Source organism: Patagioenas fasciata, chromosome 8, assembly GCF_037038585.1.
Source record: "Patagioenas fasciata isolate bPatFas1 chromosome 8, bPatFas1.hap1, whole genome shotgun sequence".
Lineage (NCBI taxonomy): Eukaryota > Metazoa > Chordata > Aves > Columbiformes > Columbidae > Patagioenas > Patagioenas fasciata.
This window is the reverse complement of record NC_092527.1, coordinates 25,499,985-25,520,554: the sequence shown is the minus strand read 5'-3', so window position 1 is coordinate 25,520,554 and position 20,570 is coordinate 25,499,985. Positions and strand designations below refer to the sequence as shown.

The 20,570-nt window shown below is 43.4% G+C and overlaps 1 protein-coding gene across 3 annotated transcripts in view; it reads right to left on the bottom strand.

The window, feature by feature from the left end:
* The window catches only part of ALOX5 (arachidonate 5-lipoxygenase), a 35,500-nt gene extending 19,097 nt beyond the window's left edge, over window positions 1–16,403 (bottom strand). The window contains exons 1-4 of one of the 3 annotated variants that reach the window (XM_071811987.1): window positions 16,385–16,403; window positions 5,839–6,037; window positions 5,110–5,191; window positions 3,501–3,623 (exon numbers count right to left, since the gene is read on the bottom strand). In XM_071811987.1, the coding sequence (XP_071668088.1) occupies window positions 3,501–3,623; window positions 5,110–5,191; window positions 5,839–5,914 (281 nt within the window). In that variant the 5' untranslated portion in view covers window positions 5,915–6,037; window positions 16,385–16,403. Of the gene's footprint in view, window positions 1–3,500; window positions 3,624–5,109; window positions 5,192–5,838; window positions 6,038–14,965; window positions 15,267–15,524; window positions 15,690–16,384 lie in introns of those variants that run through there. The other 2 variants (XM_065843827.2, XM_065843828.2) reach the window with 2 other exon arrangements.
* Window positions 16,404–20,570: the final 4,167 nt, after the last annotated feature.

The following is a 20,570-nucleotide window of genomic DNA, read 5'->3' as shown; positions in this document are numbered from 1 at the left end:
GCACATACTAGAAACCAGAACAAGAAAAAAATGGCAAAACATCGCTCATAGAACTTAATCTGTCCAGATGCAACACTGGTCCAAAATGGCTATGCAAGCCTGCATTTCTGGCACAGAATTCAGGGTGAGGGTTTCTGTTTGCTAGATAGTGTAGGTCATGTCAGCATCAGAAACCTTCAGGATTATGCCCACCTACACATGATTAATCCTGCAAATGTACAGATTTAATCACTACCAACAGCATATAAATGTCCAAACTTGCAAAAGTGGAAGGAATATCTGAGACATTATCTAAGTTCAGTTTTGCATGTCCCAAGCAAAAGGGCTTTCCCATCCCTCTTCCACTACTCCACAAGTCTCATATAACTCCCACTGCTCTCACATTTTTCCTTAAATGTGCTCCCTGCCCACTGCTAGACCTTGCAACTCTACACTTGTCTTTGGATTTGCAAACACCCTTCCCTGCCTTCCTTTCTACTACACTCAAGCTGAAAGATGATCCCATGCTTACCTCATTGTACCTCAATTCATGCCAATAGTTGTCCCAAGCTCCAAAAGCACAAGGTAACTAGAGGAAGGCTATCAAACTAATTCTCCAAAGTTTTTCACTGTTTACCCAACCAAAAGCATAGGTCTAGATTTTGAGCCAAATGTGCCAGGCAAGAAGCATTTTTGTACCTTGAAAAAATATCTTTTGTGTCACACCAGTTCTCCAGAATGGCTGGTTATCTGCAATGAAGTTTTAGGTTCTTCTTCAGGGGAAGGTACCCGTACAGCCAACGGCAAAAACAGATGTCGCTGCACTCTGCTGAATTGTTTGCAAGTTTCACTTGGCTGTGACATAGTATCTCTGACTATATGCTACAGGTTGGCAGGATGGGATTGCTAGAAGAGGAATGTAGCCTGTAAATTGGTTATGTCTACTAATGGCAAATTGGTCATCTCTGGCTTTCAGATGCTGTTACTCCTGCATTACACCTAAATGAGCTGGGAAACATCTGTTTTGCATTGGCTAACACCATGCTAGAAGCAACATCTCTTGGAAAACAGAGGATTTGTAAAAGTTTGGAATACTGTATCATTGCTAGGGCAACAAGAGAAGATCCCACTGACCTTGCATGGGGTTTGTATATTTTCACACCTCTCCTCTTCCCTTAAAAGAGTTGTTTCTTGCCTTTTCTGAGCTAGACTGATCCTGAAACTGGGCCAAGAGAAGAGCTGCACAGTGTTTGCTTTCTTCCCTTGCTTAGAATCGCTTCTTGGTTTTGCCACAGGTTTATTCACAACAGCAAAACACAACAACCATGATGGTTTCTTACTTTTTTTTTTTTTTTTTTTTTTGGGATGGCCTCACCCCTGGCTGTTTCATGGTGAGCTGGGTGTACTGTTGTCTCACCTGTTTGAATCTCAGAGCACTTCACAGATGTGCATGGACTCTACTCCCAGCACTTTCTGGGAGGTAAAGTTGACGGAATTTGATGGTGAAATTTGATGAATTCAAATTGATAATATAACTTATCAATTTGCACACAGATGGAAGATAAACTAAGAATTAGGGACTGGCTATGGTAATCTGGCCTGCATTTTAGTAAAGTCCTGGCTATAGATCTAGAATTATCTTTTCTGGCCTTGTAAAAATTTGACTTGCCTTTGAGACAACAATATGTACATTCCCACAGTTTTCTTGGCTTAGTTTTCTTGATTTTTAAAATGGATTTATTTATTTTCCAAAAGCACTATTTCATTATCTGCTCATTAAAAGCACCCTGCAGGTCTGTGTTCTAATATCTGTCTGTGGAAGAGGAACATAAGAATCTAGGGTTTTCCAAGGATCTATGATCAAGGCTCCTGATTCTCTAAAACTTCTTAAAGATTTAAGAATCTACTGAATATTAAAGGGCAGTTTGATGAATAAGGTATTTCATGAGGTAAAAAGGGACCTCAACTTCTAGCTCATATTAAAGATGACAGATTTGGTTGTTTGTAAGTCTAAATATAGATATAAAGTTGTGACATTGGGCAAGCTTGGGAGCAGGAAGCATCTGTTTGTCTTTTGTACCACAACTCCCCATGTGACCCCACAGACACTTCTCTGGTATAACAGCTAGTATTGCCTTAAAAAGCCAGAAAAGCATGAAGTCTGCAGCCTGTTCCATCACTCTGCTAACATCCTAGTTTGGTCAAGATAGAAAGCTAGAGAGCCCAGGTCTTCAAAGCTATTTCAATTAGCTCTGAAAAATCTAGGTCCACCTGCCCATATGTACTGCAGAAACACACTTATCACCCTGTTCACACCTGCTGGAGATTTATTCTGCTAAGGAAAAAAAAAAAATGGGAAATGTTGCAAAGCATCATTACATTGTCAAAACAGATCCTAGTGTGGAGGAGGGAGGGACAGAGAAATCTATAGGAGAGCTAATATAGCCAGAAAAAAACCCACGTGTTCTCTGCAGCTTCCAATTTTACAAATTAGAAAGCAGGTAGGTAGATTGTCTTGGAATAAGCCAAGGGATTTGACTCTGTTGGCAGTGAAATTCAGCTGCATAAAGGTAACACCAAGAATGCTCTGACATGTAAGGTTCCAGTCACCATCACAGATGGACTCAGATAAGCAAGTATTCAATCTTATTAGAAGTGGCAAGTTTCTCAGTAGGGCTATTAAATTCCCTAGTTCTTACCACCCTATGTTTGACAACACAATCTCTGTCTGATCACCCAGCTAACGGGAGGAACAGCATTCCAAAACATGAAGAGAGCAGCATATTAACAGAATCACAGATGAAGAAATTGTGGGTCATCTTGAACCAGTCTTACCTGACCATCTGGTAGTATGGTGGGATGTCTGAGATAGTGTGATATGACCTGGGCATGTGAGACAGCTCAGTAGAGGACTCCCAGGCCAGAGGTCCTATTTACCTCATTAACTCTGTACTACTTCAAAGAACTCTGCAGAATTGATTATTCAGGCTCATCCTATGACCAGGACTTAGTTTTTTTTTTTCAATGACATGACATGTGCAGATGGGTGGACAGTGACTTTGTTGCCCGAAGCAGATTATACCCAGGTGTGGTTAACTGATGAGCGGCTCAGAACAGATTTTCTTCAGCAGGGTCTCAAAGGAGCATTGATACCATCTTCTTTTGGTATATGACTGAAAGGCTTAATTATCACGGGGCAGAAGTATCTTTACTGGGGACTCTAAGAACTAAGCCAAAAGCCCAAGGTATCAGACATCACTAGTCCTTCACCAGTGCCTCCTCCATCTACAGCCAAAACAGTGTCCAATGAGAATGCAAAGGCTCAGTTCCCACCACAAAATGCTTAAAATATTGATATTTAAAAAAAAAAAAAATTCCTTCAATTCTTTCCAACTTTGATTGACTTTGAATCCAGCAGGGAGAAAATAATTCAATTTTCAATGAAACCTAAAAGGTGATCAGATCCTTGCCCTGCCCCAAAAGAGATTTTGCGAAACTCCTGAAGTTCCACAAACACTTACGCTTTGGAGTAGTTCAGAATGAAGTCAATTCCTTTCTCATTGTCAAACTGGATGTCGCGAGGCAGATCGCTGTGAGAATGGGCATCGATGCTCAGGGGAAAGCCTGGATGCCACTCCTTCCAACTGAGAAAACAAGAGAGGTTGGATTAATCATATAACATTACCAGCACAAGAGCTGTGTCATTCCTTTACCTACACTCTTTCTGTGACTCAACTCTAAATTTGTGGCAGACTCATTTGGGGCAAAAGTAGATGCTTATACCACATCAACACCTACTAGTACCCTACAGAATCCTGGAGTACGATGGAACACATCTACTTGGCCACCCAGCTACACAAAACTTGAGTAACTTAATACCTGTGATATTTCCAAACACTTGTCACATTTGGTTGAAATTGGCAGTAGCTTCAAATGTATTGGGAGAAGAGGGAACAGAAAGACAGACAGGCACCCAATACACACTTATTCTTCAGGCTACATTTTTGCGGAGCTGAGATACAGCAGATAACAGTACTCAGACATGTACTTAGGTTCCCCCAAAAGGCAACTCTGAGAGATGCAGATAAGTCTTGATTCAGCTCCTCAGAAGAGCCTTACCTCCTAATGGTCATGGCACACATTCTCTGCTCTGAACGTTCCTGCACTGTGTCCCATTTTTACTTCAAAGCAAAATAAGGTGATTTGTAAAGAATACTATTTCAATGGTATTTCCAAATTGTCTACCTCACACAGACCGTGTTGTGTGTTATCAGTTATGCATCTGAATTGTAAACAGCTACTTCCCTGGAAATGGTTTCACCTTCCTTTTTGCATATGTAAATAAAAATTTGTGCCACATCTCTTTTTGAATGATATTTTCCTCCGCTCTATTTCTCATAATTTGTAAGCAAGATCCTTTCTTAGTCAAATGATATCAACAACACATACACCAAGCCTCAGTCTTTCAATTCTGAATGGACCCTCTGTCCTTCTGATCCCTGCTCTCATGATAAGGAGATGCAAGTACAAGAAACTTTTGTTATTTTAACAGAGAGTATGGCTCTAGGAAAACGAAATGTCTAATGCTTTCTAGAGTTACTGATTGATAAAAGACAGCATTTTCCCATTGTGACCTTAATTAGGAAAAAATGTCTATGACACTGTAAAGGTGAGTATGACAACTCTGTTCTGATAGCATATTCCAGTCCACTCAAATAGGGCCAGATCTTCCACTGCACTCCAGTGCAGGAAACAGCTGAAAATAGCCTGCTGCAGCAGCTAAAAAGCTCCAGTAAGAGCTGACATTTTTAGATCATGTTCCAAAACTGGTGTACTGTTTGTAAAAGGCAAATGAAGAGGGCCTACAAAAACACTGTACCACTGAATTCCCACTTAAGTCTTCCAGATAGGCTTATCTAGGATTCAAGTATCTCAAAATGCTACTTGTGCCAGGATGATCATCATTTACAGTGAATTCCATCAAAGTAAAAAAAGTATATGGCTAACATGGTTACTTATGCTTTCTCTTCTCCAGTAGTCCAGTAATTAGAGCAACATGATAATCTGAACATACTCTGCCAAACTCTGACCTGATGACAACAGGCCCTGGACTTCCTATGGGAAACTCACCGGTACATTTTTTGACGAGTTTCAAGCTCTTTTCGTCTGTGCTGCTTGAGAATCTGGGTCTTGTCATCCCGGGGGAGCTTTGCTGTAAAACAGAAGAAAGAGAGACATGGTTGTGAGGTTCCTCTACCTGTCACTGCCCAGGTCTTGAGGAGGAGAGCCATGCAACTTGCAGCAGTCATATCAATCTCACCATACCTTCATCCGGACTTGACAGTATGCAAAGAGAAGGTGTGAAGAGTGAAGCTGCTGTTTCAAGTCACTCCTTGTACCTGCTGAGCAGCCTACTTTGGGATTTTGTTTTACTCTCAATAAAACAAGACAATTTACAGGCAATAAATCATGGGACACTTAGGGGCTCAGTACGAAACAAAGATGGGACGTTAATTCTAATTAGATCAACAGGGCTTCCAGCAAAGGAGATATGGAGCAGACAAAAATTTGGCCTTAAGGTCAGCCTTCAAATTCAAGATCAGTGTAACAAGCCAGCATAAGGACTCTTTCTTGCATGTGCTTCCCAAAATATCCAACTGAACTGACAGATCCAGCCCAACAAACAGCTCAGAAAGCAGTCTTAGTCAGCAGGAAAAGCCCATTCCCTGGGATGCAGAAGACGACTGACAGTGGGTCTCCATGTGAGAGAGAAGATTGGGAGGTACATGGGGAAAGGGAAAGGAGATGTAGAAGAATTCTGGATATTCTGCAGGAAATCAGGTTGCTTATGGCTCTCACCTCTTCCATCTCGAAGGACAATCTCTTTTTCATCTGTAATCCAGCGGTAACATGGGAACTCCAAATAGTCACCCATTGGTGTTTTTACGGTGATGTACTTCAGGTACCAGTCATCTTGGTACCAATATTTTCGTTTCTCAATTTTTATTAGCTGAATTTCTCCAAGGTCTTCTTCCACAGTCACATCATAGGAGTCAACCTGCAGAGCAGAAAACGGGGTCAATCATTCACTGCACATGCAGGAAGCACAACCAGCACTTCACAAGAGTACCTGGTCTTCAGTGACATGGCATGGGTACAACAGAACTTTCCAGCTTCTGGTGGGTGAGAAAAGGAAGACCTATTATTGAACTGCAATGCAACAGAAAGGCTAATAAAAGAAAAAACAAGAATATGCAAACCACTCCAGAAATTGAGAAACATTTTTTTTGTATGCAACCTAAAAATGGTTTTACTCCCTGAAATGTTTGCAAGTCTGATAAAAACATGCAGACCATGAAAACACTTTGTGCTTTCTTAGCAACAGCTGAAAGAGATACCGTTGGGACACATCTATTAATGCAGCTGGAGTAGAAAGACGATCATGTGATTAACACATTGGACTAGGAATCTAAAGACCTGTGTGCATTAGTGATATGTGCTTCAGACTAAGGACAGTGCCCAGATCACATAAATGCCCTTTGTCCTCTGCTTCCTGTGGCTGGTCTTCTTCAGTTCTCCATTTTTAAAATGAGGACAATGATATATTTTATGTTTGTACAGCTCAGATGTATACAGGAATTTAAGTATCAAACTAACAGCAAGGTTCACAAGAACCTCATCTAGCACTGGAGGCACTTCATTCCTTCACAGAAAACAAGAGAGTATGTGGAAATGTGGATTAGCTCCTTCCTCACTTAAAAGTTAATTCAAAAGCTTGACTCCTGCAACATGGGACCTCAGCCCAGAATTGCATAGTAGCAGGTCTGTTCAGTCCTTTCCTATGCTAAGGGAGTGGTCGCAGGGTCTTTCCACTGAGCTGGTACTGCAGGCTAAGCCCACTCATACTTGCTCCTGCAAGATTGTCGTCACAGTGGCCTACAGGGACAGGTCCCTGAAACCTTCGGTTATTTGCCACGCAATGATCCAGGTGAGGACCTGAGGTGCAAGGGCTGCAGTTCTGAACCTGGTCAGGCTGAGGAAGTGACTGAATACCACACTTTACCTTTCTTGATGACTGCACCAGCAGGGTTGCAAAAGAAGAAGCAGTGAATATTTTTTCTCCTTCTGTTTGAATTACAATGGCTTTGACTACCGAGCTCAGTGTTTCTTCCATGGGGTAGGTCTCTTCTCAGCCCACATATATGATTTGGCTTCTCAGAGACTCATCATCAGATGGCTTGAAATAGATGTATAGCCACTTGGCTCACCAGGACAAGTGTACCTGTGAGCACACATAATAACAAACCTTAGCTGCTAAGCGCTCTAGCTGCTCAGGTGTGACAAGTGGCCACACTGAAGGCCACAGAGAACCGGTCACCTAGGCACAACAAGATGACTTTGGCCACCAAGGTCAGGCATCTGTTCACTGTGTAAATCACTTCTCCCACAACACAGTTTTCAGTGCTGCAGCTACATGGTCAGACCTGGGAGAAGGACAATTGTGGATGCGGTGCATCCCTCAGCACTTCTTGTCCATGTTAAGCACCCTCCACTTAGCACCAAGGCTGGTAGGAATGCTGACCTCAGAGCCTTGCTAAATTGCCTAACAGATTTAGGACAGTAAACAGCTATACCAGAGATGGGTACTTCAGTGCCCTCAAAGAGCTAACTTCCCAGGGATGCATGCAGTCTCTTACTGCGTGTGGGGACAGCATCCAGCAAATTACAGTTCTGGTGGCTCTTGCACTATTAGGCAACACCAGCATATGAAGAAATGAGTAATCATTTCAAATATAACCAGTAAGATACTACGTGGTGCTAGGCAATGCAGGAGAACAGGAATTGACTCTCACTTTCCAAGAGTGTAAACAGCTCAGGGTAAATGGAAGTGCCAAGTGCTCACCATAACAAATCTGAATTGGCTACGGCAACCATGGGAGCAGCAGCCAAAGCCTACTCTGCTCAGATGATCCTGCTGAGCTTCATCTGGTTACAAGGAGAGACTTAATTCTCTTGTGGTTTTTCTCATCACAGCCAACAATCACCAACCAGCTGCTGATATCAAAGGGATGGGATACTACATCAACATGCTGCAGTGCCTGCAGAGCTTCACCTGCCTGTGTGAGCTTTGTCATTTGCCTTCTGACCTAGACATCACACACTGCATGTTCTTTTTGGGAGCACTTTCTTAGCCTTCCCCAGGCGTTTGATATATGCACACTGTTACTGTCTTACTTGATACTGAAAGGCTAATTCACATAAGGACAAAAACTGAAAAATGAAGAAAGATTAAACTCCAGGCAGGAGAAAGGAGGGAAAAAAAAAAAAAAAAAGTAATTTTTAAATGCCTCCAGATGGTTTTCATTATTTAAATTGTTACAAAAGAAGGATTCATAGCAACCTGCACCCATATGGTGGGAAAAACACACATAAGAAGGATCCCTTGGCATCCCTTCCTCTTCCATTTTAACCCAATTTTCCCACAGTATTAGATGCAAAGTACATTTTTCTATGAGCTATCCATGAATCACCAGCTGTGATGGTCGTTTTGGGATGAAGACATCTATCTGTCCACTAAAGTTCGGGATGACAGACCTCAGTTCTCTCATAACCCGTTACATAAAAAGACCAGCTTTCATAAAGTTTGTCACATCTCATTGACTCAAAGAAGCCAGAGGAAAATAAAAAACCCTTTAGGCTTTGAAGTCCATCCTGCAGACAAAGAAATATTGTCCTTGCCTGTCTTTCCCCAAAGATATTCTTCAATCAACTTTGAAACTGTCAGGCCATGATTGCTACACTGTAACTCATATGAGACTGTTTCATACTAATGAGGATATAGAAATTTCTTCTAACTTACAGCTGAATTTAATTTTAGGCTCAAATATTTAAAATGGCCGTGGATAGTGCTTATTTTGATTTGCTGAGACTTAACAGGCTCATCTTAGTCTGAGCTATATTGTCCCCACACTTATTAAAGCAAAAGACAGTGGACTGTTTCTTTTAAAAAGGAAGTCCATCACATCTTACATATAAATTTGCAATGCTTATGTCAATAGTACACTCATACACACCAGGCGGTAACAAACTGCTTCAAAAATACCATGGCAGTCCCTGGCAAGGTTGGGATTACAGCATCTGTCTGTTAGGATGTGAGCTGAGAGATGAAAATCACAGAGCTGAGATTTCAACCGACATATTAAAATGATGCTTGTCACTTTTCCTTGCATCTCCATAGCAGAAAAGACATAGCGCTTTCTGTAGAGCCAATAAATATACTAATTCTAAATATTTTTTTTGAGTTTTTGTTGCTGACTCTTCAACACCTCCACACACCTACTCTATCCCAGAAAAGCTAAGAGGATAATGTGTAAACGTAAATTAATTCCCTCGATGATTGATGATTTTGAACCAGCCATGGAGACTGAAAAATGCTGAGTGGCTTTTCTCAGAAATCACATTAATAGCGCCTTGAGCAACAACTATGACAGTCAGTGACTGTAGGACATACCCCTGTGCTCCTGGTTAAATGAATGGAGATTCCTCCCTCCCACAATGCAGGTTTCCAAGACCACCCTGATCCTTGCCTATTGCCCCATGTCCAATATTCTCAGTTTCACTCTTGTCAATTGGTACAAAGAATTCTGGGTGATAGCTAGAAAATGTAGATTACATTCTCAGATTGTTTCCTGTTCTAATCTTCTTTCCAGAAACAGACAGTGCTTGAAGCATTTCTATTTCATACTAATTTCCCTGTAACTCCTGTATTTCCTCAACGAAAACAATGTCAAGAAACTCTTTATCAGGCTCAGGTTTCACACTGAGTCAGTACTTCTGCAATTTTGTATGTCTTTCCAGGACCAGTTGCCACTCATCACAAGCTATCATACCATTTATCTCAAACTCAGCCACTTCCTGCTTGTGCACCTCTTCATGCAATTACAACACAAAATGAATTGTTTCTTTCGATTTTACCGTGATCTTTTTGCATTTGGCAGTCAGGAGCTGGAAGTAGCCATCTTGCAGAGACACAGTCCAAACTAAACCACAAACCTATGTGAATTATTACCGATTTGCATTCACCACTCTAAAGGCATTTTAAACACGTAAAGACTAATGCAATAACCTACAGAGACAAATAATGAACTGCACCTGGATCAGATTCACTTTGTATTCAGCTATTTGGGATTTTTATGCTCCATCTCACTCATTTCCTGTTCCAGGGCTAGTCACATACAGAGGAAGAAAAAGATGGCCAAAGACACTCTCTAGATAGGGGAAATGTACAGAGTTATTTTAAGCTCAAGTCCTCATGAAAACCTGTTGCTGTCAAGCGATCAGTACAGCAAAGAAATTCTGAAATTAGTCTTATTTTCTCATCAACTCCTTGTCATCCAAGATACTTGACTATATATATATATATATATATATATTTTAAAATTATCTCCTTTAAAAGGTTCAGCTAATAACTTCATTTAAAAAAACCCCAAACTCATTTAGATGTATGCATTTCTATAGTTCTTATAATGCCACACCTATATATACGTACAACTGAGATTTAAATTAAAGAATGTCAATCAGATCCAAAGAGTTGATAGAAATGTCACATTGACACCCAAAAGAAACTCATTCTTCTACGAACAATCTCTTTGATAATATTACAAGAGCCCTAAAATAGTTGCACAAGTCACTGTCAATGTAATGCAAAAAGGACACTAAATTAGCCTTAAAATTCCTGAAGGTTTTCAATCTTTTTATAACCATCTGTCATATCCCACCCAGAGGTATGGGTGGCGGGAGAGGTGACTCAGATTTGTTGATCCCCTTGACTGGAAAACTGTATATGAGATACTTATGGTCCGTAAACAAAAGGCTTCTATTTTGCAGGTTAGCACAACTGGCAAATGTTTTGGTGGCAGAAGGAACTACAATATTTAGACTCAGTTGGTAAACATAGAAAGTTTGTGGCACATGTGGGGCTATAAAACTTGTGCTACTATATTACTTATTAAAAAAGAAAGCAAAATAACAGAAGTATACGAAAGAAAGAAAAGAGAAAGATTTCACCATCCTTTTTGCTCCGCATTACGTATGATGGGGTTCATAGTCTTGGATCCAGCAATGTGCAGTGTCCTCCTGTGTCTTGTTCAATTCATGCAGTGAGATTGGTAGGTGGAGTGGTCCTCAGGATGGTGGGTGTGCACCACCAGTGCTTGTACAGGTGGGCTTCTTATAGTCCCCTGGATCACCTGTTTGCATAATCTTTGGTCTTTTGTGCATGGGTTACTGGGGGGTGACTATGAAAGATGGGAAAGTCCTGAAGGGTCTCGGGCCACCTTGAACGGTTCTGCAGTCTGAGGCCTTCTCCCTTAGTGCCATGCTGGGCATATCAGAAGATGGAGCTACATGCCATTCACCATGCCCCCCACCTCCTGTATCAGCGAGCCAGCTGGCCTTTGGCCTGGCCTTTGCCTCTGGCTCATTAGCTTGTTGTTGATATGTAAATCACAATTCATCTTATCACAAATTGTCCCATCTCCTGCTGCTAGGGATGTCCTATCTCCTACAGCTGGATGTTGCAGAACTGGTTTTGCCACAATGTTTGAGACATTATCCTTTCAGTCTCTGACACCATGGCACTTCTGAAAGTAAGGGTTCCCTCCTGATGTCTCACTCAGCTTTTGCTGCCTCCAAGCCAGCAATGTCATGGGCTCACCTGAGATGACAATTTTGCTATTGCAGTAGAGGTGTGTCAGGTTACAAAGGTGGTAGAAGGACCAGGTGAGAACTGACAGTGGGTTTCTCAAGGTTTCTATGACATTTGTCAAACAAGGTCTCCTAGTAAACACAAGGTGTTCCTGCTGACTGCATGGTGAGCTAGACATGCTAAGAGTTTTTACACAGTTTGGGTTCAGAGAGAGAGAACAGAATTAATGAAGACTACTGGACTGTCCAAACTCCCATAGCATCCTGTTCAAGTAAATCAATCTCATGCAAAACATAAGCTCTTTCGCTTTTAGGAGAGACTCCTACTGACTAGCCCAATATTGCTAAAAAGGCAATATAGACAACCTCTCTTTCTATAAGCTCAAAGTTATAAGTGGAAAGAACTGTATTTTGCTTCTACTTGGGAGGGCATTTATTTCAATAAAAGCAAAAAGCAGACGAAGGAGCAACAGGAAGAACACAGAGAACTGAGTGACACCATAACATTTGCTTTGAAATCACTTGGCACCAACAGGAACTTACTCAAAAGATGCTGAGTAAAGAAAAGCAACTATGGCTTTCTACATCACCTGTGTCCAGTACCTGGAATAAGTCAGACAAAAACTACGTCTGAGCAACCGTTGTGCAAATCCTCTCAGGTTTTTCCATGTCTCTTTCCCTCAATCAACATTTGGCATGCAAATCTCCTACTCAGAACTGGTCCAAGTCCTCATTCATCATATCTGGTAAAATGCACAGTTTGCATTAATTCAAATGAAGACATTACCAGGATAATGGAACTACAGAGCCTGGCTCAACATTAGAAAAGAAATTGGAAATTAGACAAAGCCTTACAAGATAATACTGTAAAATTCTTGTCATCCACTGAAAAAAGTGCAAATTTTTTGCAAATGTGTTCGCAATTGAATTTCTTTGTAGCAAATTAAAGAGATGCTATTGAAAGAAACACTAAAGGCAGAACTGTGAAATGAGTTACTACATTTTACAAACCTGACAACCTGAAAGTCTTTTGTCCTGCTTTGTTTTTTTGTTTTGTTTTGTTTCCATGTTGGTATTTTTCTTTCCTTCTTTCTTTGCACAACATATTAGTAAGACTCACAGTGTTTTGTGCATGTTACCTGAACAGGTACCTGGAGAAACATACTGCACTTCCCAAGAAAACATCCTTAAAAACAAAACTTAGTACATCATACTGAAAGTGTCCAATGAGTCAGATACCTCATGGAACACAGAGTTATTTTCATTCACCCCAATAAATACATGCTGAAAAAAACTGACTGCATATTTGTAATAACAAACACATAACAACTAACAGAAATAATTCATTTAGATAGGAAAAAAAGTCTTCATCTAGATTTAGTCAGGAAACTTTGCACTTGGAAACTAGTTTGACAAAAAAGGACAGGTGCTGCTTCAGAAAGCTTACGTAGCTAACAATGCGTTTTACATAAAGTGCTAAGACCCAGGTGAAGACTTTCAAATATGCCTAAAAGCTGCCTTCCCGAAGAGATGCAAGTACTCCTTTGGGGTGCATGCATCCTCTCCTGTACTGCTACTAACACCAATCATTACTAACTCACCCAGTGCGGTCCAATGCTCACAGATACCTCCGCTCCTACTGGACCCTGTACCACAGCAGTTCAAGAGTTGTTGCTGAGCATATACTTAATGCTCACATCATGGCATTTCCTCCCTGTGACAGGACCCAGTGCAACTGGATGTTCAGAGTCCTATTGGGCTCTCCAACACAGCCATCCCTCGAAGACAGTGAAACACTCTTTTGTAGCCCAGGAATAACAGCAAACTGCCTGATCACTGGAGACCCTCCTGGTGCTTTTCTCCTGTGCAGGGCTCAGCACTGCTGAGAGAGCACCCTAGCCCTAAGTTTGCAGGACAGCCTGAAGTCTTCTTCAACCTTTCTTGCAAATGTTGTTAAGCTTTGCTTAAAATATATGACCATTCATCAAATAAGAAAGAATGAGTGGATGTCCATTTGGGAGATTCAGATAACAAGGTTCTAAGCTAATGAATATTTAATCATGAAAGAAAGTAACTGACAGTAGTGGCTGGTAAGTTCTCACACCTGAATTTGCTAGAGCATCTCCTCAGCACATCGGCTATAACTATCTGGGGACCATACCTACACATGCCATCGACACTTATTCAAAATGTTGACTTCTGTTAACCATGTCTGGGATGTCTAATGCATAAAAGACCAGATACCTCACTGAGACTGTGAACCCCATGATCAAAGAACCACACCTAAAGGGAAAGCAGCACCATGACAGTGAAGTCTCACTTGTATATACAGTGATAGGTCTCATTTCCAAAGTGACTTATGAGGACTTCATTGAAACTTCCAAAGTTGCTTAAATCTCGCCAGACCTTTTGGAAACTGTGAGTTAGGTTTCCAAATAAAGTACGTATTTTGGGAGGAGAAAAAATTACATGAATCTAGTATTTTCAAGGTAGACAATAAGCAGATAAATAAATGTAATTCTAAAACAGTGCTCAGAGTATAAGTGATTATAGATAGATAGCTAGGATACTGTGATAAGACCACAGAAAGGACAGGGCACAATACACAGCAGAAATTGAGGTTAGAAAGAATAGCACAGTTGAAAGCCAAATCCCAACTTCATTCTCACACTTGCATGTTCATGCTGTTTTCCAACTTTCATTGGAGTCACCCTATACATTTCCCTTGGAAGGCATCATAATTTGCACTGGAAGCTCTTACCTTTTTGTTTAATTCCTTGGAGGTATTGGGGCTCCAACTAGTAGTGAATACTGACTAGTAGTGAATACTGACCATAAATATCTCTTATCAACAAGAAGCACACTTTTTTTTTTTTTTTTTTTTGTATTTTTAAGGAAAATACGAGGAAATCTGAAATCCCGTCGTAAGTCAGAATCAAAGGGCCCCGTATTTCCCCACGACTGACTGACCCCAGCCTGGGCTAACCTCTGGGACAGGGATGTGAATGGCAGGCGGCCGGGGATGGCAGCAGGCACTTCGGTCCCGGTGTCCCGCTCCGGGGTATCGGCACACAGGGACGAGAGTTTAGAAAACGACAGCCCTGCCGCGGTGCCGCGGTACCACGGGGCGCCGGGCCGGGGAGGTGCCCCAGAAGGCTCCACCATCCCCGGCCATGCCGGTCCGGCCCGAAGCACCGCGAAGGGAGTTAAGGGACGGCGCTGGAGTCCCTCGGACACTGCCGGGGTGGGGACCGGGCTCCCCCCGCCCGGCTGGACTCACCGCGCCGCGCTCGAAGTCGTTGTAGAAAGGTTTATCCAGGAGATGCCTCTCGCTGCAGCCCGCAGTGCCCTCCAGGCTCAGGTACACGTAGTCATCGGTGCCTGCGAACCACTGGCTGCCCGTGGCCACCGTGACCGTGTAGGACGGCATGGTCCCACCAGCACGGCTTAGCTCAGCTCTGCACGGCCCCACCGACTCTACTGGCCGCTGCTGAACCGCGCTCCTACCCCAGCCCGGATCCTTGTCAGCGCAGCCGCCTCCTCCTCCTCTGCCACTGCACAGCACGGCTCGGCCCTGCCCGCCCCTTCCCAGCTTCCGGCACTCCTACCCCGGTACCCTACCCCGGCAGCCCCAGGCAACCTGTGCTGCACAGCTGCCCGTGCTCCACACTGCACCCCTGTTCCGGCACAGCTACCCTACACTGCACCCTTGTACTGGCACAACTGTCCTGCACTGCACCGCTGTCCTGGCACAGCCACCTTGCACTGCACCCGTGTCTCACACTCTGCACACAGCCCCCGCAGTGCACCTGCCATCCCACTCTGCCCCAGCTCCTCACCAGCACTCTTTGCACATCCCTGCACACAGCACTTTCCTCTTGACATCTTTCCACTGTTGTTGCACAATCCAACACAGCTCTCAGAGCACACTGCTCTGTAGAGCAATCCTGCTCCTGCCAGGCACAGCTGTGCACAGCCTTGCACAGCTCCAAGTGCCTCACCATCTCTACACTTTCGGAATTTCAGATGCGCACCCTTAAACTGCTTGGCACCGTGTAACCTCACCTCCTAATCACTCCAGTTTGCAGGCTTGCACACTCTCTTCTGTGCCCAAACCTTACATGCGTACCTCATTGACTCTACACACTATCATGATCTACCCTACATGTACACCTCATATCCCATTCTTTTTATTGTCCTGTTTCTCACTCCATACTCACACCATACTGCACCCTCATTATATACACCGAATCTGCAAATCCATGTACGACTCATCCTTTTCTCATGTCTAGACCCCCCACCGTTGCTGGCATGCTTTATTCCCTGCATTCCTCTAAGCCTCTCAAACACCCTGTTTTCTTTGCACAACCGTGTGTAACACTAACTGCCAGCATATCTACACATCGGAGCTGTACACAGACAACCAACCCCCCATTTCCACAAAGTATTCTAAAAATCCCACAATTTCACAGTCCTCACCCTGAGAATACCAAGCACCAAATATTTGACATAATTAAGATGCTATTATTAAAACAACAGAAGAGTTGGCTGTGCTTCTTCCACAGTCCAACCCACCTTGGAGGAAATAACCCCATAGCAGTGACACTGCACATTTGGCACTTGAGCATCAAGACCACTAATGCTGTTCTCCTACATTATCACCAGGTAAACAAACACCACGTGCTACCAACACTGTTACCTCACTGATCTTCCTTCATGTTGCTGCCAGCAGCAGCTGAACAATACTGTGCTGAAAGGAGCCAGGTGGGGCTTTTGCAGATCCCAGTGTCCTTCCACCATTTCTCTGTGATCAGAGCAAGCTGCAGGTTTCCTTGCTGTTGGGTGGCTTGCCTGGCTGGTCTCTGTGCTCTTGTGAATTTCTAGTGACAGGTACACAGGGCAAGTTAGAAAAAAAACCACTTCAGAAGTGCTTTATTCATAGTACACTTGCACTTCAGATGTTAAGCTCATGTCACCTTATATAGTAACCAGTCTAGTCATACTCTGGTAGCGCTTCCAGTCCAAGGCACTCACTACACATAGTTTGTTTCCTCACATGTGAAGCTGGGTGGGCATTATCAGTCACCGGGCTTCAAATACAGAAGGAGACTGATTAAAGTCAACAGTCAGAAGTTACTGCAGGCTCTGCCTGTTTCTGTTCTGGTAAATCCAGTTGCAAAGTGTTTCATGCGTCTCTCCAGCATCGTTGCTGCATTTTGGGCTGCTGGGCAACACCACAAGATACGCCTACTGAGCCTCTCCTCCAGCTTCTAAAATTGCAGCTACTCAAGATGCACTGTGGCCTGTCTTACTTGCACACTGTGGCCAGTGGTGGCCACACAGCAATGGCGACAGCCTGCAATGCTCTGCAACGTTCCTGTTCTTCTTTCACAGAAGTGCCATGCTGCTGGGCTATGCTCACCCAGTCAAGTCAGGGAAGGTCTCCTACATCTCTACTGTACAGAGACTCAACCATTTTCTATATTGTGACTGCAATTTAAAGGTTCTCCCACTTTTGGGGTAGGTATTTACATATAGGCATAAAAAAAAAAAAAATCATTTGGCTCTACTGAACTGCTCAGCATGAATTTCTAAGTCTGCTACTACTTTTCAAATAACACCCAGAAGTGCAAGATTGCCAGCTGCCGCCTGGCACACCCGCAGCAGCTACAGAATCCCAGCCCCGAGGTCTGATCTCTCCTCCTGGGATTGAACCAGAAACGGGACATGCGAGAAGCGAGGGCGCCCCCTGCTGGGCCCGACGGCAGCGAGCGCGGGTGGGTCTGAGCGGGGGCAGCCGCGGGGGAAGGCGGGGCTGCTGTCATGAGCGCAATGTTACCTCTTCTGCCGGTGTGAAAAACAGGATAAAACACACACACCACACAAGCTTTCCCCCCCCCCCCCGTTTTGTATTCTATTTTAAGACAGGTCTGCTGTTATATGGTGTGAAATATCACCTCCTTTGCCAGTGTGAAAAATGCAAAAGGTGTCAGAATAATTGATCTCTAATTGCCATCACTAACTGCCTTCGTTCCTGGCAGTCCTTTTGTGTGCAGCTGCTGAGACCCAGTGCTGGTTTCTGATGCCTGCTTGCAAAACCAGGCAGTCCCATCCAGTCACAGACGCCATGCAGGCAGCAAGCCTGGGCTTACTTCTCCCCAGACCTCTTACCTGGAGAGTAAGGAACCATTCCCTGCATCACCTCCACACTCAAGCCCCTCTGCATCTCACCCTCCTCACTTGAAGATGGTTTCACAAGGCAGTGATGGAATCTGTGCACTCAGAAGCAAGGAGCTGGGAAACCAGGTCCTTAAAAACAGGAGTGACTTCTATTTCTGAGCTGAGTGTTAGTGGGGGGCTAGGATAGGCCCCTTCAAGGAACACATCTACTCTGCCATGGATTTTACAGCTTACTATTCACAACTGTCATTCTCCTAAGCATCACTCAGATTTACTACATGGAAACTCACAGCAGAAGTCAGCTGTTGTCCCTCTCTATCTCCTTGCAATGCCAGTGAAAAACAAGGTTGTTCTGTGATGATAGCCCTTATAGCCCTCCTGAGGCTACAGGCAATTTCGGTGGGCAGATGGTTCTTTTGAAATATGCTAATAAAGGACTTGGAATGGGGAGGAATGAGATAACATGGCAATTAACAAATGAGAGAAGGTATCAGTAGAGCCTATAGAAATTTCCAAGCTACATAAGTAATCTAAGGGGCATGAGTTTAATAGCTGAGAACATATGGGTGCTAATCGTGTATTGCTCCATCAGAATGGAAAGAAAAAGGTCCTTGTTCATAGAACTGCCTCTGTCCAAGCTCAAAGGGTCCAGAAATTAACTCCAGGATTGCAAAGCTCACACAGTCTGTCTTTGCTTTGCCATCCAGGCAGTGGCAATTCTGCCACCAGCTGAATCTCTCACAAATCCCGAATGGAGATATTATATCAACCCTTACTGCAATATCTTTATATGTGTAATGCAAGGGAACATCCAGATTGCAAGAGGCTGTGAGTCTCTGCCTCTGCAAATGTACTACTCTGGCACTTCGCAAGAAAAGGGAAAAAAGGAGGGAGACAGAGAGAAGGCAGCCTGCTTTCAGCCTTTCCCTTCCCCAATCAGTGCTGGGAGGCTGCACAGGTAACACTGCTAAAGAGGAGGGGAGAGCAAAGGAATGGGACAGATAAGTCACGCACAAGGAATACAGTTGCATTATTGGCTACTCTGTTGGTATCATTTGGTACTGCAGAAATTTGAGAACTACAAAGCTAGAACTGCAGTGGAAGACTGAAGACTGGTGCAAAAGTCCCAGGCCACAGCAGCAAGGGTAGAGTATTGACAGAGGTTTGTACAATATCAACTCTAATCTGAAGTCAGGCAGGTCAAAATTCAACCCTGAAATAATACCTCTAACTTCTACCACAGCTTAATTTGGTCCAGGGCTGCAAGAAAGCTGCTCAGTGGTTTAATTTTCATCTGATTTCTCTGGAGTGCATCAACTGCTTAGGTGCGGCCACTAATGTAGCATGGTCCTGAAAGCACAATTTTGTGATGAAATGAACTGTCATCTTGCTGGCATGAGAAACACTAGTTTAGCTAATCCCATGATCAGTGTCAGTCCTCTTTTAATGCAGTACTTTAAAGAGCAAGAAGCTAAACGTAAGAGCAAGACAAGCAGCAAGCCAGACTCCAGAGAGACCTCAGTCTATCCACTGGAAGGGAACAACGGTACATTTTTAATTAATTTGGGATGGTCAGGGTTAAAGCACATATGAAATACTGCATACACTCTCTAAGGCAGCTGCATTGTCTTAGTTGGGATCAAGTCATCAGGCCAAGACATTTCCTATTCTCTCCCAATCACAAGGATAACTGTTTCCCTTGACAAAGGAACCTGCTGACCCCAGCACCAGAACCTACGGCTCTAGCAGTGACGAATTCTTCTATGCCTGCCTGGTCTGCCTCGTTTGCAGGTGGCCTTTGAAACAGAAAGCACCAGAGCAAACCAGAGAACCCAGCAAAAATGAGAGGGAGGTTAATTTTGGTGAAGTCTTAACATGGTAGGAATTGCAAGCCTAATTGCTTGAAGCTTCAGGATTTAATGAGCACACCCTGAGTGGTGATCTCCCCCGTCTGCTCTGTGTAGCCTGTTTGTTTTATTCAGTTATTTCAAACCCTCCTCTGATGTTAAAGCCTTTGAGACAATTTCATTCAGCTCCTTAACACTCTAGAGCAAGATCTCCTCTTTTTTACAGCTTTTGGTTCCTCTGCCCCCAATTTTGCCCTTTCCCTAGAAGATACTTTAAAATAAATAGTATTCTTAAAGCTTGCCATCATTTGACCCTGTCTGACCAATATTACATTTCCAATTATTCTACCCTGCATAGCACCCTGAACTTACTCCCTTTTTCCCTTTACCCAGAACTCTAATGACTTTAACGACTTTTTTACTTTCTCTTTTTTTTTTTTTTTTTTAAAGCCTCCTCTGCCTCCCTTCTGAATTCTGTTTCCCTCTCTCTCTGTTTAGCCAACATGAATGAATTTTTCCTCTGTTCAGTTCTTGTTCTATAATGGGATATTCTTGCTTGATTTTCTTGTCATCCATCCATCCATCCCACAGGGTGCTCAGGTGGATCTTGCCAACCTCTGCTGCTGCACCCCTTTCTTCTGACAGCCTCCCTCTGTCCCGCTCTGAGAGACAAGTCACACCAGTCCTGCCAGCCAGATACACATAGCTACTCACCAGACAGACCCAGTTCCTGGGGACCAGCTGAAAAGTCCTGTTCTGGAGTCACAGCTGTGCCATGTGCCGCTGAGTCACTGCTCTTGGAGATTGACACACTTCACACAGTGATGGTAACACTCTTTCAGATGAAAATGAGAATAA